This window comes from Lissotriton vulgaris, chromosome 2_1 (genome assembly GCF_964263255.1).
Source record: "Lissotriton vulgaris chromosome 2_1, aLisVul1.2, whole genome shotgun sequence".
Classification (NCBI taxonomy): Eukaryota; Metazoa; Chordata; class Amphibia; order Caudata; family Salamandridae; genus Lissotriton; species Lissotriton vulgaris.
The window spans coordinates 763124379-763147915 of NC_141687.1; the positions used below are offsets into that span (position 1 = coordinate 763124379).

The 23537-nt window shown below is 44.5% G+C and overlaps 1 protein-coding gene across 1 annotated transcript in view; it reads left to right on the top strand.

Moving 5' to 3' along the window:
• Positions 1 to 23537, top strand: part of BBS5 (Bardet-Biedl syndrome 5) — a 198582-nt gene that overhangs the window by 38378 nt on the left and 136667 nt on the right. The window contains exons 2-3 of the mRNA XM_086956075.1: positions 975 to 1057; positions 6822 to 6887. Coding sequence (XP_086812201.1) covers positions 975 to 1057; positions 6822 to 6887 — 149 coding nt within the window. The remainder of the gene's footprint in view (positions 1 to 974; positions 1058 to 6821; positions 6888 to 23537) is intronic.

Below are 23537 nucleotides of genomic sequence, written 5' to 3' on the forward strand. Positions count from 1 at the left end.
CATGGTACATTGTATGTCACAGATATACCCATGGAGTATTGAGAGTGTGAGAGTAGTAGCAGCCACGTATACTATGTACCAAATGGAAAGAATCAAAATTAAAGGCTTGTATCTATGGTGATGGGAAGTATAATTTTAGTACTTTCTGAAATTTGATGTGATTCTTAGGACTCCTTTTTCTGGTGGGCATTGAATTCTAGCGTTTGACTGTTTGAGCACACGGAGGTTCTGCCAGTTCAAGTGTTTATGAATGGAGTAATGGTCATTACAATTTCAAGCATAGACAACAGAGGTCTTGTTTAGTAACAAAATTGAAATTTTTATTGAAAGAAGAGAGGTGGTGTATCACAGTTTGCTTAGTGAACTATGCACTTTGCTATAAAGATGATCCTTCTAGCTACTCGGGTTAGTGTTGGAAGAGAGGCCCGGATTATTGGGGGTTTGCATCTGTAGGTTGATGAGCTGTCTGGCAGCCGCAGTTTAATTTCTCTGTAGTTTGAATAAACACTCTTCAGTTCTTCAGCAAAGCATATTGTGGACTTGTTGGAGCCTAGATGGCAAGATGATTTCTATATTTTCCTCTGACACGTCAAAAGCTCTCAAGTTTTGTACATTGAAATGTCTCATCCTGCCTAAATTCACCGCAGTGTCCCGGTTCTGTTGAATCTAGTGTGGCGGCCCTTTAAAAATACACATCGGTAGTTCCGTACAGAGAAATTTGACAAAGGGACCCCGGCAAAGCATACAAGTGCAACAGAACTCCTCATTAAGAATACCTTGCCACCTTGTAAGTGGTACCCAGTCCTTTTCCTTGTTTTTCCAGACCTAGGTGAATATTTTATAACCTTTAAATCATTCCCATTGTCTACACAATGGGCACAAAATATACAAATGTAGCCCTAACGCTGTTATCTAAATATCTGTTTTAACCACAAACGCACTAACCTTTTGATTGTCTTCTATTTTTGTTTTAGACAAATGAAAATGAGACCTGGAGAGGTCCTTATTGACTGTTTAGATTCCATTGAAGACACCAAAGGAAATAATGGTGATAGAGGTATGTTTACACAATTAAGTTCATGGAGCGTTTATCAGTACTTGTGGTGGCTGGTAGGCCTCAAACCCGCCCCTGTGTGATTGAAGGAGAGACAGAAGTATGATATACATCTTACAAGGTCTTCATACTCTTCTATATAGTGCCTCATGTTGAAAATCCTTGGTAATTTCACTTGCCCAGTAGGAAGTAGAGGAAGCTCTTGTGTTGTCACATGCATGATGCAGGCACTCATATGTTGAATGTATATTTTAATGCATGGCGAATGCTCATTGCCTAGTGATTTATTTAGATTATCAATGCCTTCACCCTGTCCATCTTCAGTTCATACGTCCCATCTTTCAGTTCCGTGAAGATTCAGTTCATTGTCCCTCCTTCTTCCCCATATTAAATGTAAATTCCGATGATTGGCGGTACAAGTACGCGAACAGCTCAGGACAATGTGCCCATGTGTTAGCTTGTTTTGTAGGAGTATCTCCAAACTGTTTTCCAGGGATGGTATTTTCTTACGAAAACCCATATTTAGACATGCTTCACTGACCTCTTTAGCCCTTCATTCATTCGTATTTCAGGTCTGAATGTTTGGGCACCATAGTAAATATAATAATGCCTTGCTTTTTTCAACTAGCACGTCATTTTGCACTTGAGACATGTCTAAGAACTGGAAATAACAGTTGTTACTATTACCCAATTTAATGATACTTTAATGTATGTACGGAAACTAAAATAATACAGACATTTTCAGGTATGGTTCTTCACATTTAAGGGATGGAAGAAAGTAATTTCTGCCCAGCTATTGTTGTTTCCCCTGAGACAAAACATGAATAGATTTTACGAGCATCAATTAGCTTAAAAAGTGAACATATAGGGGACGATTCCTATCTGGGTCGGAAAGCTCTCCAACCGAGCCGGATCGGGAGTGTTTTCCGACCGAGCCGGACTCCTGCAGTCCGACCGAGTGAGTACGATGCGGCCGCATGCTGCCGGACTCGGTTCGGTCGGACTCCCAAAAAGTAAATGGGAGCCGGTAGTACGACACGTATATGGGCTCCCATTGACTAAATGGGTACGTCTCGCACAAGGACCCCCCCTACAGTGGGTACCAGTCGGTGACTGTAATGCCTGTGTTGGGGAGACCCTTGGGTCTTCCCCTGTGTCCGAGTCGTAAGGCTGCGGGTGACGGGGGTCCGACGCGGACCCCCAAAGGCAGCTTCCCAGGCGTTTTGCGAGCCGGAAACTTTGGCTCGATCCGGCTGTCTGACGCATGCAGCGTACTGGCTCTGTCGGAAATCGCCTCCATTACATGGCATGGTTTGCTTACGAATGAGGCGTACGGAACGGTTCGGACCAGGGAACAATTCGGTCGGCGATTTTGCATTTCTTGCATCATAGTTGCTCGCTCGTACAGCTGTACGAGTCGGGCGGAGAACACGCTTACGTCTCGTACTTTTTCCGTCCGGAGCCATTACGAGCAAGATCGGAATTGGCCCCTTAGTGATATGAGGAGGTACCTGTTAAGAAAATTAAGAATGATGCAGTTTATTTAGTTTGCTCTTTATAAAAATCCAAAAGAAAAGGATAATAAACATAGTTATAAATTAGAGCTTTTTTGTTTTCCTTTTGATGATGTTGTTCAACTACTGCTCACCTCCCTTGAATGATGTGGCCTAGCTGCTTTCGTTGAAAATGGCCTAGTTGCATCAATTAGCTTAAGATTGACAAACCGCGCAAAAATGTTCTTTGCTAGTGCCATGATGAATCAGCTGCTGTTTTGTTTTCGTTTGTGCCATTCTTTCTACATAGACCTTCCCTGCCTTCTCACTTCTGCTGTATTCAGCCTCATTTTCATGTTTGGCATTCCAAGCGAGCAATTGCTCCCTGTCTGGTAGGTAGGTTAACATTTCATGTTTTGTTTTTAAAGGTTCTTCTTCGGTTTTTTCAAGAGAAAGCTGTGCACCTACTAATCTCAGTTTCGGTTTCTGCTATGTGTACCTACATTTGAAACAATGCGTATAGAAAACCTATATGTCATATAGGCTAGGATGGGGTCCGCATTAGATGCACACTGCTATAGAGGAGACATGCTGCTTTGCATAGCAATATTGAAAAAAGCATATAGAGAGGCAACAAAGCAATTATCTTTCAAATGCTTGAATGCACAAAAGGTAAAAGTGTCCTTCAATAATGTGAAATGTGGTCTCTTAAATGAATCCTTGAGACATTCATGATGCAAGATGATCAAACACAACAGCCGCAGTGCAGCCAACGCATTTCGCCCCAGTGGGGCTTCCTCAGGGCATAACACTTAGTCCACCAGTGTTGTGGTGATCTCTAATATATCTGGTCACTGTGATCTGGACTTCATGTAAAAAGAGATATTCTCTCCGTACCAGTCGCAATTTCTTCCAGATGATATCTAATATAAGGTGTAGTGTACGCTTTAAACGAAAAGATTCACAATAACTTCAATGCTACACGTTCTTGGCCTGTATGTCGTTCCTCAAATCACTGGTGTTCGCTATGATATGCGACACTTCATATAACGAGTTGCTTCTAAAGTGGCCCGCCGACAGCCAGACTCGAAAAACAAAGGTTTCCGTTTGTTTTTCAAGTCTGGCAGTGATTTGAGAAACGACATACAGGTATTATTATTATTATTATTATTATTATTATTATTATTAATAATAATACTAATAATAATATTGGACAGCTTGAATTGATGAATAAATGTGTGCAAACTTTACATAGTGTTTCATGCTATCTGAAAGGCTGTTGAGGGGTTAGCAATGTGATATGGTGCTGCTCTAGTTAAACAAAAGTCTAATTCTTAATTTTATAGCAAAACTGGAGGCAGAAAAATACCAGACACTGGTAACCACTGCAGAAAGAATTTTCATAGTAAGTGTGGGTTCACTATGTAATAAGATCCACACATATATGAATGTTATAGCCACAGTTGGGATCATAGCATTGATTGGTACTGAAAGTTCAGTAGATGATTTATTTGTAAGGGTTGATCACACAATTGTTCTGGTTGTGATATTTTGAGTGAGGGGTGATTTTCTTTTTTTCACTTAATTCTTTTGAAAAAAATTGATTAGTGTTCCAGAAGGGGCTTACAAATTCAACATTCTTTAAATAGGCAAACTATGGGCAGTTGGGAAGCAGCGAATTAATTGTATTAACCAATCTCTGTTATTGAATATTTACTATTCATGTCCCCCGCATTCCATTCTCTGTTTGTGTCCTAGCTAGTCGTTATTCGCAGGTCTGTTAGTAGATGCCAATGGATGTCTAAAACCCTCCTGTCTCAACTGATGCTACTTAATACCTTAATCGAAGAGACTCTAATTACTGTGAAAGGTGTGATTGTGAGGGTAAATGCTATGCCGAGTTTCTTGAAATTAGTAGTCAAATTTTCATTTGAATTTATTGTAGTCCGTGTATGAGGGTATGTCTTTTGCAAGAAGCTCAAAAGTTATGCTGATGTGTCTTCAATACCAGGCCAAGACCTTAAGGTGTAATTTTGTTTTCTTCGACTGTACTGAATATAGGCACTAAATAAAAGACTAGATAATTCTGAAATTAGGTTCTGGTGTCTTTTATTAAGTCAATCAGTATATCTGTTCTCTGCCAACCTTAGCCAACCACTGCCCCTTTTGCCAAATGTCCTGCATGGGACACACATATGCAGAGACTGTGGGTAGTTTTTAACTTGATTCATAACAAGTGAATTGTGTAGAAAAGATCTACCTAAATGTTGCAAAATGCAACCAACAATATAGTAAAAGAATCTAGAAACCATGGAAAAAGAGTTCTGCACAGACATTGAAAATGGATACTTTGGTCCATGACAATATATGTATCTTAAAGTAAGGATGTGATAGACAGCAAAGGTTGGAAAACTACGTCCAATTGCAATATAGCTTGGTTATCCACAGCGCCCGAGAGTACTCCTCACTCGTGTTTCATGGATCTACACCATGAAACATGAGTGAGGAATACTGCGGATAATGACGCTATATTGCGATTACACGACCTGATATTACGATTCGTTTTTAATTTTGATCTGAACAAAGGAGGCAGAGATTTCTTCTCATATATTTAAGTGTTGTGGATGTCAGAGGTGATTGTGCCCCAAAGACAAAACATTTGTTGGCTGTTTTGAGTGTATATGCCTTCTGTGGTGACTAAGAAGGTAAACTTATTTGCATAAACTGATTTAAAGAAATGTGGACTCAAGGGAGTACTTGTGGATCCAATAAAAAATCAACTGAAACAACACAACTCCTATTTGAATATTTAATTTGTTACTTTGAGTGCTCAGGACAATTTTTGTATATTTTAATCCCCCTAAGGTTATATTTGGGTAGTGATGTGGCCAACTCTTGCCATAGAGCACCAAACTGTAGTTTGGGTATTACACCAGATTACCCCAACACATTGCGGGGAGCACCCGCGAGCCTGGCTACTGTTTTTGATTAGTATATTGTAAAAATTTAGACAAGCATTAACCGTTACATCTAGAATAGCCTAGTTGTTTTTAAGTGCTTGGATTTTGGGAGGTTTGTCCAATGAGGGATGGTAGGATAATTCCCTGTATGGATAATCTTTCTTTAAAGGCAAATACGATGACATAGCTTTGGGCATTATTTTGTTTCATGCAACTAGGAGAAATCCATTCTTTGTTTGCCAGGAAGTACTGTTGAAAGATCTCAACACATACATGACTGTTGGAGTGTAGAAGGCTACGGTACTACAGCTGTACTGCCCTTTGGCATCCAAAGGAAGTATAAGGTTCCAGCCGTTGTTGAGTGTTTAATGGTGCAAAGATGATGCTCTTGGCTGAGAGAGATGTCCTGAAAAGGTAGACTGTAAAGGCTTCTCAATGGTTTGACTCTAAAGGTACTACTGGCAATGACTTGCCTCAATAGGCTAATACTCCAGGAGAGATGGAAAGAAACTTTTAGGAGAGAGGCGACTGGGCTTGTAACAAAAGTGAGTAGCAAAAGTGAAATTAAAGAATAGTAGTAGATTAGGAAAAAGGAAGTTAGAGCAGGAGCTGGACAGGAAAAATCTCACTGAAAGAACTGGAAAAGCAACCTAGGTATTCAGCAAGAAGGAGCTTCTGGCTGGGCTAGAGAAACCGGTATGAAGCGTCCTTCAACCTGGAAGGCTCCTTTATAGTGATCCCTCTACCTTGGATATGCGCAGAAAGTTGAGGAAATAGTGACTACTCACTGAAGCATGCTCAGTTCCAAAAACTCCAAGCATGCATGCTGCTAGTAGGAAACACTACATATGTGTGATCTCCTTGAGGTTTCTCCTGGTGGAATTAGCATCTCTCACACTAATCACCATTGTGCATGTGGCGCCTGCAGAATCCCCGCTGGCATCTTCATTCACCACTTGTCGCTCGACTTGCCATCCTTTTAAAGACTGGTGAGCAATACTCTTTTCTCCGCGATTCCTGACTCTGGGGAAGTCTGAAGGAAAACTTGGGCGGGTGAAATTGGCTGTCGACACCATTAAGGCCCTGAAGTAGTCTGTTGGAAGTTTTTGCTTAGTTAAGAGTTTCAAGCCATATCTGTACTAAAATATTGTACATGAAGTATAGCTCGGATTCAGCAATATGAACTGAAATATATAGATTGAGAAGCTGTACATGTTTTTAAACGTTCTGAACAAGGTGAAAGTGATAAAAGGAGACTCACTGTAGCAGTTAATTTGCTGGCATTTGTCGTATTATAATTCCTTATTTTTGCAGGTCGTTTAATGGTGACAAATTTACGAATAATTTGGCATTCCCTGGCACTGCCTCGAGTTAACCTTGGTAAGTAAATTTACTTTCAAACGAAATATGGAATCAGTAATGCATTTTTTCCGTCCAGAAGCACTCTGACAACCACAAGTAGGAGACCAAATGTACAAAGCAATGCCACATTTCTCAAAGATCAAATACCATTTGTATGCATCAGCAGACTTTTTATGAGACCTGATTAGAAGTGGATTATTTAGAGGTTAAATATAGGAATTTGATACACATATGTGTTTAGATATTTTATATAGCTCAATAAAGTTAACTCATGACCACTTTGGAGCACTTAGGCTCAGAGTAAATGCAAACTGATAGAAATACAAAAAACAAGATTTAGATTAGGGTAGTAAGCAGAATAGGCGTCATACTCCACAGCGAAGTAGGGCTGGAACACATAGAATGTGCCCTGACATACTCTTAAATGCGTTCAAATGAATCAAAACTCACTGAAATGTTGCAGAAAAGACTGTTGGTTCTACAGTCCACCCATCTCCCACTTATGCAGTATGCATATGCCCTCCTTCCTCTCCATTTGTGCCCTGGCTAGCACAAATTGTGTTTATCTTCCAGTTATGTTATGTTATGTTAAATCAATTTATATATCGCGCACAGATACTCCGAAGAGTGTCCCGGCGCGCGCTCAAGAAAAGGAACCACTAACCAAGGCGCTATTCAAAGAGGAAGGTTTTTAACTTTTTTTTTGAAGATCACCGAGTCTTGAATATTGCGTAAGGTCATGGGAAGAGCATTCCAAGCCAAAGCAGCTTTGCGCACAAAAGAGCTCCCACCGAGCCTCTTGCGTTTAAATCTCGGTGTCTGCATCAGGAGCTGGGAGGATGACTGCAACTTTCTCATAGGATTGTAAAAAACAAACCTCTTCTGGAGATAAGAAGGACCCCGGCCATACAAGGCCCTCTGGGCAATGACCAGGGTTTTGAATTTTATACGCACCTCCACTGGTAGCCAATGCAAAGAACGCAAGTGGCCACGCACACTACATCTGCAAGATATACCCAGCAAGAGTCTAGCAGCCGAGTTCTGTATGACCTGCAATTTGTTCAGAAGGTAGCCAGAGATGCCTGCATAGAGCGCATTGGCATAATCCTACCGAGACAAAATGAAAGCACGGACAACCGTTTCTTTGGCAGGTCTAGGAAGAAGAGGCAAGAACTTCCTCAAGGCTTTTAATGTACCAAAGCAGGTCCCTGACAGCTTTTTAACCTGGGTAGAAAAGGTCAGATTGTCATTAAAGCAGACCCCCAGATTTTTTGCCACAGTGCCCATGGCATTAGGCATGGGGAAACCAGGAGGCCATAGCCTCTCTCGGAAGTTAGCTGGAAAAGCGCCATACAAAAGAACCTCTGATTTCTCTTCATTGCATTTTAACTGTGCCTGAGAGAGCCAGCCAAAGACCGAGGAAAGACAGTGTTGTGCAGCAAGAGCTGAGTCCTCAGCCCTTCCCCACCAAAACAGGAGCTGGGTATCATCAGCATAGGCTGAGTAACATAGATATTAAAAAGAAGGGGGCTAAGGGATGACCCCTGCGGCACCCCAGTAGCTACCTGCTGAGGAGCCGAGACACAAGGGGGAAGCCAAATATGCTGGGAGCGATCTTCCAGGAAAGATTTGACCCAACACCAGTCGTAGCCGTAGATCCCAATCGCCGAAAGGCGATCCAGAAGCAAGGAGTGCGGTACAGTGTCGAATGCCGCCGATAAGTCGAGCATGACCAATGCCGCTCTTCCACCGGCATCCAAACACTCGCGAATTGCCTCTTTCACCTCCAACAAGGCAGACTCTGCACTGAACGAGGCACGAAATCCCAATTGGGCCGGATGTAATAGACCTGATACCTCTACAAAGTTGTTCAGTTGCTTGGTCACAACCTTTTCACAAACCTTGGCCAAGCTTGGAAGCAATGATATAGGACGATAATTTCCTGGTATCATAGGGTCAAGGGACGGCTTCTACATTAGGAGGGGGAGAATTTGTGCCTGCTTCCAAGAAGCTGGAGCACTACCCTCCCGCAGGGACATATTAACAATTGTATTGGCTTCGGGGTTGATAGTATCCGCAACCGCGGCCAGAAGTCTAGCGGCGCAGGGATCAGTCGGAGAGCCCGACTTCAGAGATTTGAGAATTTTGAGCGAGCCAGCTAGCTCAATAGGCTCAAAAGTTGACAGAGTATTGATAGGGGTGTTAGCCGACCAACCAGTCAGAGAAACCGTACAATCTGTAGTAGGCGACGTAAAACTGGCTTGAATGAAACAGATCGTGTCCAGGAAGAAATTTGCAAGAGTGTTGCACCAAGTCACTGAAACTGGCACAGTTTGAGCTTGGGCGCTGGGAGCTATAAAACTTTGCACAATGGAGAATATTTCTTTAGAATTATTATTAGCCTGATCAATGCGTTGAGAGAAGTAGCAAAATTTTAGCTGGAAGACCATAATCCCTAGAGCGCCATGCCCGTTCCAGAACTTTGCACCAGTGTTTCAGGGCTTTCAGTTCTGAAGAAAACCAAGGCTTAGAAGGGGAATCTCTAGCCAACTTGGGCCGGCAAGGTGCTGAGAGAGCCGACACAGAGGCAGAGATCCAATAAGTGGAATTGGACAAGTTCCCTTCAAGATCTTCCTGGAGAGTAGGCCATGATGCAGCCAAAGTTTTGGAAGACTGGGTAGGGTCTATTTTACTAAAAGGTTGGTGGATGATGACAGTTGGTCTGCCTAGCAGGCTGAGTAATTTTCCATGAGAAATAGATGAGAAAGTGATCCGACCAGGACACCGGTAAAGGCTTGGCTACCTGAATCGGAAAGTTAGAGCAGACGGGGTCTAAAATATGGCCCCTTGATGAGTAGGATGGGAGACCTGTTGTGAGAGATGAGCCAAATGAAGAGAACTAAGAAAGTCTGCTACATCACCTGTGTCACGTTGGTCAAGATGCAGATTAACATCTCCCAAAACCAGATAGCGAGAGAAGCGTAAAGCTCGCTCTGCCAATACATCCCCACATGATTTAAGAAAAACCTCAGAAGGACCAGGAGGACGATAGATAAGAGAGCCCCCAAGAGTGAAGTGAGGCGAGAACTGTATACTAAAGTCCAATGCCTCACACTCACCCCATACAGTGGAGGCCTCACCATGCAGCATCCAAACCCTCCTTATACAAGATAGCCAGACCGCCCCCTCTTCCAGCTGGACGGTCTACGCAATAGAGCTTATAGCCAGCAGGGGTCGCCATTGCTATAATGGGATTGGAAGCAGCATCCAGCCAAGTCTCAGTGACAAACAGCAAATCCAAAGAATTATCAGTAAACAGATAAATAAAATACATATAATTCTTCCTTAGAGATCTCGCGTTAATCAAGGCAGCACTAATACGCACAGCCTTTACAGCTCCGTTGTGCAGATTGTCAGGAAGCCTGGTGGGCATCAAAGTAAACCCATAATCTGAACACGCAAGATTGGACTGAGGGAACAAAGAAAAGCCTTCCTGCAGAGGACACAAGGGAGGCCGAAGAGACTCCAGTAACTCACCCGATAGCTGCAATAGATTCTCACCACAAGGCCCAACCCGGGCAGCATGACTGGCCCTGGCCGCTGACTCGGCGCAGACGGGCTTGTCTTAGGCACGCCTTCGGTGCGCCCGCTGCGCGTCCGAGTAGAGGCCATTAAATAGTGATACCTAAGGGCGGCGTGCAGGGACTAGAGCGCTGACAGCCAGTCAAATGGCACAACAAAACGGCCACTGAGACCGAACTTGGTCTCAGGAAAGTGCAAGTGCCAAAGAAAAAACCGAGTATAACACACTCCGTGAATCTCAAAAATGGAAAATAATGCCCCATAATGAATTCCTCAATCAGGTTTTAAAAGCTTCTGTAAAAATACACAATTCGAAAACCAACCCCCCAATAAATTCCCCGATCATCAATCAGCAAATGTGCAAGTTAAAACATTCCAAATTAAAACATTAGGCAGTAAAATGAACCTTTCCAAAGCGCAGCCAGCCCGAGTACAGCCCATTAAATAGTGATACCTAAGGGCGGCGTGCAGCGACTAGAGCGCTGACAGCCAAAGTCAAATGGCACAACAAAGGGGCCACTGAGACCAAACCTGGTCTCAGGAAAGTGCAAGTGCCTAAGAAAAAACGGAGTATAACACACTCCAAGCTCAGGGGAGCTAATGTGAATCTCAAAAATAGAAAATAATGCCCCCCAATGAATTTCTCAATCAGGTTTTAAAAGCTTCTGTAAAAATACACAATTCGAAAAACGAGCCCCCCCAATAAATTCCCATATCATCAATCAGCAAATGTGCAAGTTAAAACATTTCAAATTAAAACTTTAGGCAGTAAAATGAACCTTTCCAAAGTTATAACTACCCAGTGGCGACTATATATATATATATATAAACACAAACAACCAACTCCCTCAGAATGAACCATGGAAGGAGACACGGACACGAGGCAGTTAGGATATGGCATCTGTTTTATTTGATCAGATCAGCCTCAATCCCAAAATTAAAAATAGAGATGCGTTTCGGCTTGCTCGAAGCCTTTGTCAATCACACTTATAAATGTGTGTGTGTTTTTTCCCTTCAATCCCCTTGCCAATAAAATGCATTTTCTCACTTATGACCCGATTTCACCTGCTGCCTCCTCCTGTTTTGATTTAATTTGATTTGATGATTTTTTGAGTCTTATAGAGTGCTCATATGCCAAGAGGCACCTTGGCACTCGCCTGATATCAAGAATGATCCACATTTGCTTATTATAAAACAAAGTACATTTTTTCCCCCTAAAGATCAATAGAGTTGAGTATAGTCTAGGTCCTCTGTCATTTGTTGAGGATAGTCTGTGTTCTGCCGAACATAGTTATACACTGTAGTGGGACTGAGTGTGTAAAAGATCACAGTGATGGGCCCTTCTTTCCTGCTCTGTAGCCTATACTTTAAATCATCTACACACAGTAACTTGACACATGTAATATCTGAACAGCAGACGACACAATACAGAATACTGATTTGAAATTGGCCACAATTAACTTTATATTTTCCTGTCGAAAAATTGCAGGGTTATTGCTGTAGAGGAAAAGAACCTTAGTGGTATCACCTGCTGGCATCCTAGGAAGTTGATAGTAAGTTCAGGTTGAGCACAGGACAGGAGAGTGTGTGGGAGGCCCATTGTTCACATGCATACTTGATAAAATTGTATACTTCGGTTACTTGTGCAGACTCCTAGTAGTGGAAAGTCTGCCCCAGTTGACATCCACCATCCTTGCATATTCCCTATTCTGTTTTCTGATAGATACATCTGCCGTGTGGATTCCTCACCTTGTGAATATCCCCCTTGCGTCAGCAACATTCGGAAATTCTTTTGTAGCCTCGCGCCGACGTGGACTCGGACGTCATAGAGACACGACATCGCTTGCGACTCCGCTGACGTCACCGACGCCTACAATAGGCCCACGCCGGCGTGATGACATCAGTTCCCTTTTTTCCGCGTCGTCGACGCTAACGGTTTAACGGGTTACTCTGTAGCTTCTAGTATCCTATTACTTTGTTTCCTCGATTCTCCTTTCTCTGACCTTTTTGCTCGTTTGTCATGTCGACAAAGAAGACAGGGTTTAAGCCTTGTGGAGAATGTGGGAAGATGATGTCCGTTACGGACCCTCACCAAGACTGCATATGGTGCTTGAGCTCGGATCACGACGTTGAAGGTTGTTCATCGTGCCAGAAGATGAATCCGAAGGCTCTTCGAGAGCGGGAATCGAAGCTCCTGGTGGCCAAGCTTAAAGCAAGTAAGGTTAGAAAGTCTTCGAAGCGCTCGAAGAGATCGAAGTCGAGATCCAGGTCGAGGTCTCGTGAGGCGTCGGCCTCGAAGTCCTCGTCTGACCATGCTTCCGGTTCTCGGAAAAAACATAAGAAGAGGAGGCATGAATCCCGTCATCATTCAGGGGATAAGTCTGGTTCAAGATCAAGGTCTCCCAGGAGGGTGAAGTCGAAGGTGATTCCTCCACATGTGTCGGATCATGAAGGTGAGGCTTCGCCTTCGGAGTCGGTGGCCCATTCTCCGACTCCGGTTCCGGATCCGACTCCGTCTCCGTCTCCGGCTCATTCTCCGACTCCGGATGACGCCGATGGAGTTCCTGTTGAGGGGGAATCTTCGAATCCTGTTGAAGAGGCAGATTCAAACCTTCCTCGAAGTCAACCTGAGCATCCACCATTCCCGACACCAGGTCAGGACCCTTCCGCGTTTTTAAACGCGATGTATGGTGTTTTCTCAAGATCATGGTTCCCCTCTGGTGCGCCTTCGGGTCCCATGGGTCCTATGGCCTTTAATTTGGGTGTTCCTCACTCATATGCTCCGGCACCATTCATGCCGTATATGCCAACCCCGACTCCGCTGTGGCAGTACCAGGGTCGACGCCGGTATCGACGCCGGCCTGCCCGAAGTCGACGACTCCGGCTCCGACGTCACCGGCTCCAAGCAAGTCTATGGATCCTCCTTCCAAGCCCTCGGATTCGGTTCCGAAGTCGGCTCCGGCGCCGTCGGATTCGGCTTTGGATTCGGCTGCACTTCGAGTCAAATCCAGGTCTCGAAGAGAAGCTCAACGTCTGCTTGAACAACAGAGGGTTGATGAGTCTTCTTCTGATATGGAGGAAGGCGAGCTGGATGGTGGCAATTTCGACGACCTGGCAGAGGCAAGTGGTCTCGAGTTTTCCCCGGAGTGGTCTTTGCCTTCGGGATCTGATACTCCCTCCAGGGATGTTCAACCGTATCATGTTGTCATGAGGAAGGCAGCTGGACTTTTGGGTTTGTCTTTGCCTACTGTCGAATTTAAGTCGAATTTGCTGACTGAAGTTCTTCATTCTCCTAGTCAGGCAGTGGAGCCTTTGCTTCCATTTAATGAAGCCTTAAACGAACCCATTATGGAGGTGTGGAAAAAGCCTTTCTCTGCTCCTGCAGTTTCCAAGAACGTGGCTCGGAGATATAGGGTGGCTCCTGAGGACCCTGCATTCTTGTCATCACACCCTTCTCCTGAGAGCTTGGTGATTCAGGCTGCGTGTTCTAAAAAATCGATTGGGGCTTTTCCGCAGGTGCCTGGCGACAAAGAGGCCAAGAAACAGGACCAAATAGCTAAAAAGACCTTTTCTTCGGCAAGTATGGCACTGAAATCTACTAATGCCACTTGCCTTATGGGTAGATACATTCATGCTCTAATGGACTCTATGCGCACATTGATTCCTAAGGTTCCAGAGGATAGCAGAAAAGACTTTGAGGAAGCCTTGTCGGATTCTCAAGCTGCTGCCCGTCAAGTCATCCAAAGCGGGCTTGATACTGCAGATTCTGTGGCGAGGATCATGGGCACAGCGGTTGCCACTAGGCGTTCGGCCTGGTTGAAGTCATCCGATTTTTCAACTGATGTGCAGTCTGCTTTATTAGATTTGCCTTTCGATGGTGAGGGGCTCTTTGGGAGAAAAGCAGATGCGGCCTTGGAAAGATTCAAGGACAGCAGGGCGACGGCTAGATCTCTTGGTCTTCAGGTCAGAGGCTCTACGACCAGGAAATTTAGAGGTTTTGGCCGTTCCTTTCGTACATATAGACAAGGGCAGCAGCAGCAACAGCAGCAGCAGCAGAATACCCTGTATAGATCATACAGGGGGAAGCAGAGAGCACGTCCTCGGGGCGTCAGCCCAATTCCTCCTCTACCTCCACCAACCCCCCAGCCACAGAAAAGCAGCCCTAGATCCGCCATTCAGGATCATGTAGGCCCAGTGGGGGGCCGGCTTACCCACTTTCTACGAGATTGGGAATCGGTTACATCAGATCTTTGGGTTCTCAATCTCGTGGAAAATGGGTATGTCCTTCCCTTTCGGGAATTCCCTCCCAATTACCCTCCTTGCCAAGGGTATTGCTCAGAGGAACATCTGTTTCTCCTTCAGGAGGAAGTCCAAACTTTATTGAGGAAAGGTGCGATAGAGGTGGTTCCAGAGCGGGAAAGGGGTCAGGGATGCTACTCCCGGTATTTCCTGATTGCCAAGAAGGATGGCAGGCTTCGTCCTATCCTGGATCTCAGGATCTTGAATTTTTACCTGAAGCAGGAGAAATTCAAGATGCTCACCCTTGCACAGGTTCTTCAGGCTCTGCTGGAAGAGGACTGGATGGTGTCGCTCGACTTGCAGGATGCGTATTTCCACATCCCCATCCTGAAGTCGCACAGGAAGTATCTCCGTTTTACGGTGGGATCGCAGCACTATCAGTTTGCGGTCCTTCCGTTTGGTCTTACTACTGCACCTCGGGTCTTCACCAACGTGATGGCAGTGGTGGCGGCGCATCTCAGAAGATCGGGGATTCCTGTATTCCCCTATCTGGACGACTGGCTGATCAAAGCGGAGTCGTCGGAGATTGTGCTTCGTCATCTGCAGGAGACAACCCAGTTGTTGTACAGGTTGGGTTTTTCGATAAATGTACCCAAATCTCACCTGGTGCCCTCCCAGCGCAACCTGTTCATAGGTGCTGTACTGGACACAACTGTATGTCGTGCATTCCCTCCACCTCAAAGGATTCGCGATATACAGGATATGATTCCTTTATTCTACAATGGAGCGGTTGTTCCGGTGGTCCTGAAGGTCCTTCGCCTGCTCGGTCTGATGGCTTCTTGCATTCTCCTGGTCAACCATCCACGCTGGCACATGAGGGCACTCCAGTGGTGCCTCCGCAGGCAGTGGTATCAGCACAACGGAGATCTCAGGGAGTCGGTGAAGATCTCCAGAGAAGCTGCAGCGGATCTGTCTTGGTGGGGCGTGGAAGGCAACCTGTCTCAGGGGAAGCCTTTTCATCTGCCTCCTCCGGTGGCCACGGTGATTTCGGATGCATCCACTCTAGGGTGGGGTGCTCATCTGGGGGATCTGAAGGTCAAGGTTCTTTGGTCTCCAGAGGAAAGGTTGCTTCACATCAACCTTCTAGAATTGCGGGCGATTCGTTTAGCGCTCAAGGCCTTCCTCCCTTCCCTTCGCGGTCAGTCAGTTCAAGTCCTGACGGACAACACGACCGCGATGTGGTACATCAACAAACAGGGAGGAGTAGGGTCGCAGTGTCTCTGCAGAGAGGCTCTGCGTCTCTGGTCCTGGGTTCGGGACCATCAGATTTGTCTGATGGCAAATCATCTGGCCGGGGTTCTGAACGTTCGGGCAGACGGTCTCAGTCGGCAGTTCTCTGCCGACCACGAGTGGAGGCTTCACCCGGAGGTGGTTCACAGCATCTTTCAGATGTGGGGGACTCCTCGGGTGGACCTGTTTGCCACTCGCGAGAATGCTCACTGCCCGTCATTCTGCAGTCTCCAGTATCCGATGCAGGGAGCCTTGGGGGATGCGTTTCAGTTGAGCTGGGGAGGTCAGCTCCTTTACGCGTTTCCTCCCATACCCTTGATTCCTCGGGTTCTGAGGAAGACTCGCCAAGACCGGGCCCAAGCTATATTGGTCGCCCCGGATTGGCCAAGAAGGGTGTGGTATTCAGATCTTCTCCACCTCTCCTCTCACCGGCCGCTCCGTCTCCCTCTCAGGGCAGACCTCCTCTCTCAGATGGAGGGGCAGGTTCTGCACCCCCACCTCCAGACATTACACCTTCATGCCTGGAGATTGAGCGGGGCAACCTGAATTCCTTTTCCCTCCCGCCTGACGTTGTGGATGTCATCTTATCCGCCAGGCGTGACTCCACTAAGTCCATCTATTTTTATAGATGGTCGAAATTTGTTGATTGGTGTAGGGAGAAGTCTATTGACCCTGTGAGAGCCCATTTATCTGATATACTACAGTTTGCTCTTTCTCTGGCGCAACAGGGGCTTGCTGTTGCTACTGTGAAGGGCTACCTTTCGGCGCTGTCAGCTTTTCTCTGCTTGCCTGACCAGCCGTCTCTTTTTAAGTCTCCCGTGGTCTTGAGGTTTTTGAAGGGCCTCACGAATAAGTTTCCTCCTTCGCCTTTTATTGTGCCACAGTGGGATTTAAATCTTGTTTTAACCTTTCTGATGGGTGCTCCGTTTGAGCCTCTTCACAAATGTCCCATGAGGCTTCTTACCTTTAAAACAGTCTTCCTCGTTGCAATAACCTCGGCAAGGAGGGTAAGTGAGCTTCAAGCTCTGAGCTCTAAGCCCCCTTTTCTGACCATTCATGCTGATCGAATGGTTCTCAGGACCAGGGCTGCTTTTCTGCCTAAGGTGGTGACTCCCTTTCATTTGAGTCAGTCCATTACCCTACCTTCCTTTTATCCTCCCCCTCACCCTTCTAAGGAGGAAGAGAGACTGCACCGCCTGGACCCTAAGAGGGCGGTTTCCTTTTACTTGGACAGATCCAAGGATTTTCGTTTGGAGGACCAGCTCTTCGTTGGGTTTGCTGGTTGCAAGAAGGGAAGAGCGGTCCATAAAAGAACCTTATCAAGATGGATCGTTCTCTGCATTAAGATCTGCTACTCTTTGGCCGGTAAGGAACCTCCAGAGGGTATAAGGGCTCATTCTACAAGAGCTAAGTCTTCGACCTCTGCGTTGGCTAGAGGTGTGCCTGTTGAAGATATTTGTAGAGCGGCAACTTGGTCTTCCCTCCACACTTTCGCGAAGCATTACTGCTTGGATACCGAAGTCAGGAGGGACGGCCATTTTGCGCGCTCTGTCCTTCAGGATTTCCTGGTTTAGAAGAGTGGACACCCTCCTCCGGGAGTGGGGACTGCTGTGGGACTCTATTCACAAGGTGAGGAATCCACACGGCAGATGTATCTATCAGAAGAACAAGTTACTTACCTTCGGTAACGCTTTTTCTGGTAGATACTATATCTGCCTGTGGATTCCTCACTGACCCACCCGCCTCCCCGTTGTCCACTCTTCTATGCCAGAGTAATTGTACTGTAATGTATATTTATTTTGTTGTCAAGGAAATGTATTGCTTTCCTGCATTTACTTTACACTGTGTGTTTTGCCTTGACTATTGTATACTGTGTATACTTTGTATATTTCTACTGTCATTGGTCCGTCCGTGTGCCTCGATGGCACGGAAAAAAGGGTGGAACTGATGTCATCACGCCGGCGTGGGCCTATTGTAGGCGTCGGTGACGTCAGCGGAGTCGCGAGCGATGTCGTGTCTCTATGACGTCCGAGTCCACGTCGGCGCGAGGCTACAAAAGACTTTCCGAATGTTGCTGACGCAAGGGGGATATTCACAAGGTGAGGAATCCACAGGCAGATCTAGTATCTACCAGAAAAAGCGTTACCGAAGGTAAGTAACTTGTTCGTTAGCACCAGGCTTCCCCATTACAGACCCAACCTTTCCTGATGTTTGAATAACCAGGTTGCTACACGATTGAGCACTCCACCCACACAGAATTCCATCAAATTGAGGGACAATGTGGTGGGGTTGTGAATACCCGCCTCATGGTTCTTCACTCTGTACCTTAAAATATTAATTGCCTGCTCTCCCCCTTTTCTTCCCTCTTTCTTCTCATTTTCCAAACTTGATGCCCTTTTACTCCCATCCTCTTTCTCTTTCTTTTTTCTCTTTATCCCTCTCACTTTCTCTTATCTTTTATACTTTCTTTACTTAAAAGATCTTGTTTTACTCATCTTTCCAAGTTTATTGAGGAAAGGGACTTGATGTCAGGCGTCATATACATATGGAATGACTTTAAACTCACAGTAGACAACAATGGAGTGGCTCTCTCCTAGTTTCTAGACCTCTCAGCAGCATTAAATACTGTTGACCACCACATACTATTGCAAAGACTCCATCACATCGGAATATGTGAAAATGCAAAGAAATTACGTGTAATGGATTGACTCATATCTGAAAGACAGACAAAGCTTGTTATACCTACCACATTTCACATCAGGCCCTCACACCCGCCACTGTGGTGCCCCTCAGGAATCCATCTTATCCCATCTGATATTCAACGTCTATGTAACTTCCTTACCCCTTATCCAAAACGCTGCTGCCCCAGTGAATGCTTGATACTCCTGGTAGCACTTCATTGGCTACATGTAACTAGACGAGCAATGTTCAAGGCACTTAGCATTGTCCGCAAAGCTTCCCAAGGAAATGGACCACTACACCTACAACTTATATTTCAAGCAACGAATATAAAATAGGATACTGCACTCCAGGCTTGTGCCACAGATGTTCATGCTTACGTACTATAAGAAATTCATAGGCGGCACCACTTTTTTCATAGAAGCATTAAAGCTCTGAAAGTCACAATTAGTCAAGATGTGAAGTATCCAGGAACATTTAGGTAAAAGAGAGGGGGAAGCATGGCTGTTTTCATGCTAACTTCACCATGCCGTAACCCTGAGCTAGAACCTGCAACAATAATTGTTCCTTCAATTACAATTTACAGTCCAAAGATATGAACATTCTCAACCAGTACACTCTCCTCATACAGTCTTCTGTACCCAGGAAATTTATGGAGGGCTAACCTGTGTCTTACATTGGTGTTGTATAATAATGTAAATTATTTTTTTTTAAATCCTGTCCCTCTCTAACTATAATGCCACAGCACTCAGCAGTCATAGTCAATTGTCCTTCTAAGAATCTGCATATTAATTCCCTTATACTGCTTGGCCCTTTCACGCTTGTGTAAGGCAGAACCACGTAGATCATGTCTATCACCCATTATTACACCAGTCCATAGCATCAAACTCCTCATCAACTGAACATGCCTGGAATAACTGAGGGATCTGCCACATACCGCTGGCCACCAGAGGACTCTAAGTTAGTTCACCTTTGCAGGTCCCAACTAAGTACATGCTGTTACATCTTCTTGACCTCTCACTATGACAATAATACAAGTAATGATTTTACCAAAGTCCATCCAGGCTGATCTTCTGACCATCCCTCTCCCCAGTCTATGCCTGCTCAAGACCATAAACATCAACAAAACTCTCAGAATGGCCACTCTGTGTTGTAACCGCCTTAGACGAAGAAGTGTGAGAGCCTGACACGCTGATTATGGTTTTAAGTATCCTGGCAATGTTGATCATCTCTGCAGGCCGCTGAATGCTATTTCATATGATCACAGTCCACTGTTGCACTACTAGGCGCTGCATCCCAAAAATCAGTAACCACACCACACTAGTCATCACACGCAACACCAAAACACTTCCCACATAAGATCAAAACCAAGACAATACCTTCCAGTCACACACCCTACATTGTGTAGTGGGTTAGCCACGCAGGCATGACCAACAACCTTCCAAATAGGGTTAGTGAGTGCTATATAAATGCTAATACACAATACCATTTTTGATGGCTGGTTCGGTCAATGACAAGTAGCACACTGCTCTGCTGTGCTATGTGAGATCTTTAGACCCAGACCAGAGAACGCATGCATGCACAGATGAAACACAACCAACTAATTTCAAACAGTCATCATCCATCAATCTCCTGACTGGTAATAGTGTTAGAACTCTTTGTTATTGTGCGTCAAACAAAACTGCACAGGAGTCTTTGGTAGCTATATTCCCCAAACAATACTAATGTTGAAACTCAATTAGAGTCACTTAAGTTTCTACTATTATAATGGTGTGGACAGTGAACAGGAGGTTTTTTTTATTCAGAATTGCCAAGTTTACCTTGCCTGTCAGAATTTAGTATGAGCTTTGACCTATTTGTGGCCTATACACAAACTAACTGTACTTTGTAGTATGTTTAATAGACTACAAAAGTAATTTTCACATGCTAGAAAATACTATTCACAAACCTATGTGAGAAGAACTCCACCTCTCCTATCTTATGTATGCTGAGGTCTCAGCTACTTTTGCAGAGATCTCCACGTACGTAGGTATATGCTTTAGTAGTAATGTGGGAGGAACCTCGGGGAGTGGGTGCATCATTACTAATAAATGGAAGGGGCTTAAGGTGGATTAATGAGAGGCCTAGGGAAAGGTAAGTTGTGTTTAAGGAGGGACAAGCAAATACTATCCCACAAAACAGTCACAAACTGCACTTCTAAAGTTACTACAGCCAAGAAGGTCCCAAAACTGTTGTAAACAAGTAGTGCAGCCCAACCTTGGAGTAACTCCGGCACCACACATGGCCACTCGCAGGTAGTGCTTCACTCTCCCATATAAAATACTGGAGATAGAGACCTAATAAAACCCCACCAAAAATAATGTAAAATAAATTAAATAATTTTGAATTTGAAAGTACACGTGTGTGTGTGTTTAAAAGTTATAACTTATAATCAGTTTATATTTTTTAATTAAAGGTATTTGTTCTAGTCAGTTAGTGGCAGTTTTCTGTATTTTTTATATTATTTACCATTTTGAAATATGTGTTTTTATGTGCCCCTGCTCCTAGTTTCAATAACACTAAGCGTCACAACAATCAGTACCTAAAATAATGATACCTGGTAAATATCAAAGCTTTGCACAAGGATCAGTTTTATCAGCCAGCCAGGTCTTTAACATCTCTTATACTCAAAGGTTGCCTATGCAACTGGTGGTTGGCCAGTGCTCATCACATAGATGTTACAAGCTCCATCTCAGAAATAGACTTGGTCTTTCTCAGCCTTACAAAAACATGGCTAAGCTCACACTAAAAACCTACAGCTGACCTTCCCGCCCCATCTGGTTAAAATATACTAACAGCAGTCAGATGCAGAGAACACTGGTGGTGGAGTCTCACCGATATTAATAAACAGCTTAGTGTACTAAACTTCCCACCTCTAAAAACAATTATCTCTGTTGCTGGAAAATCCCCACAAGCACTGCCACTTAGTTTCGTGGAATTTATCACCCTTCCAGAGTCACAAAGCTCACAATTTTTATTGCCAAATTGCAACTTGTAGTAAATGCAATATGTCCTTGGGTTTCCTTAAGGTCAATTAGAGTCTTGCATCAGATAAATATACCTGGTTACTTGTTGCACGTTGTGCTGAGCAAATAACAGCTTAGACTAGCTGAAAATGCGAGTCCATTCTAAAGTTGAAATCATAGAGTTGGTGGCCCATGACAATCATAAGGTGGAATGTATCTCCCCCCTCCCCCGTTGAAGTTGATGAGTCAGACCACCTACAAATAACTTTACTCATTCACCCACCTTCCTCTGCATTCAAGACTAATACCACTCAATTCGCCATCACAAAAAGCATCTCACACATAGAACTGATTCTGATTGTCCTCAAGTTCTTAATTACATTAGTGAAAAAAACAGTTCCTTCTGATATAAATTCATTTTTTCATGAAAATTCCATTTGTTCAGTTGCAGCGTGCAAAAAAGCAATGTTGCCCATTGCAGTCATAACTCTTGGTTCTTGGATCAACTCCATCCTATAAGAAAGGTCCCTAGACTCTTTGAAAGAATATACAAAACCTTCAAAGACCCTAACAAGTTATCTACTCTCAAATACTTTAGAAAAACCTGCAAGCTGAAGGTCAGCTACGCCATAGCTAAATTATTTCCGAATAAAGGGCCCTATTATGATGTCGGGTGGCCCGTCACTGACGGGCCTTACCATCTGTGCCATTCTTAAGACATGTTTCCATTTCAGAAATTTGTAGGGAGTCTGCTCTGTATGCTTTCTGCAATCATTACTTTCTGGGCACATCTTCTAAAAAGCTTTGGGCCAGGAATATCTGCATAATTTGTTAGCTTATGCTGAACCATGCTTCATGCAACCTTCCCCCTCTGTATCTTGGCAATGCCTTGCTCCAAGGCCTCCAGACACACTGCCCCCCCCCTTAAGGGAACCCTACATGCTTCTGTATGCCTCATTTAATTACCTGTACAAATGTGACTGCATCAGCTCCAAACTGATGGAACTCCACTGGCTTCCCTTGCCAGCCAGCACCATCCTTAAAATTAGCTGCATCATTTATAAAGCAAGCACAACCAGCATCCCTTGTCTATCTAGCTGACATGCTCACCGACTCCCATACCCCTGACACCTGCAACCAGGACGCAAACTAACTGGAGAAATGGAAGTGCAAAAAGAACGAAACTAGGCAACAAGCCTTCTTCACCTATGCACATTAGATGTAGAGCAACACCTCCATTGCTATCAGGGTGGTCCCAACCCTCCTCCAATTTAAAAAAGGGCTGAAGGCCCACCTTTTTTTATGAATACAATTTGATGATGGGGTAACAATACACAAACCAGCTACCCCTTCTGTCACACGTTGGCTCTGTCTTTGCTTTTGACCATGTACAGTGATCCACTGACTTTCATTCATACATAGATCTATCCACGCTAAGTTTATCATGTGGCCTTCTCAACCGTATTGATTAATACAGATAGAAAAAGAGAAAATGTTTTACTAAGAGCACTGGAACCGTCATAAAGATAGTTTAATTTTTTTTTGTTTAATACTAATAAATCTGTCAGCCGCGTCCGCTGGAGGTAATGGCGTTAGGGCCTGCTGCGGGGGATTTCTAGAGACGACCACAAGGTAAAATTAACCAATTAATTCATTTTCCCTCGTGTCGTCTCTCGAAATCCCCTCCAGCCTGCCCCACCAAACTTACCTGCAGCGGCCGCGGCTAAAATATGTGGATCCTGGAATCTTTTTTCAAGGATGGCAGAGCCAAAAAATTCATAAACATTGCTGATGAATACTATGGGAAACACTGTATGTTACAAGTTGGAGATCACTGTTATTTTTCTAACGTTAATTTTTTGACATGTGCCAT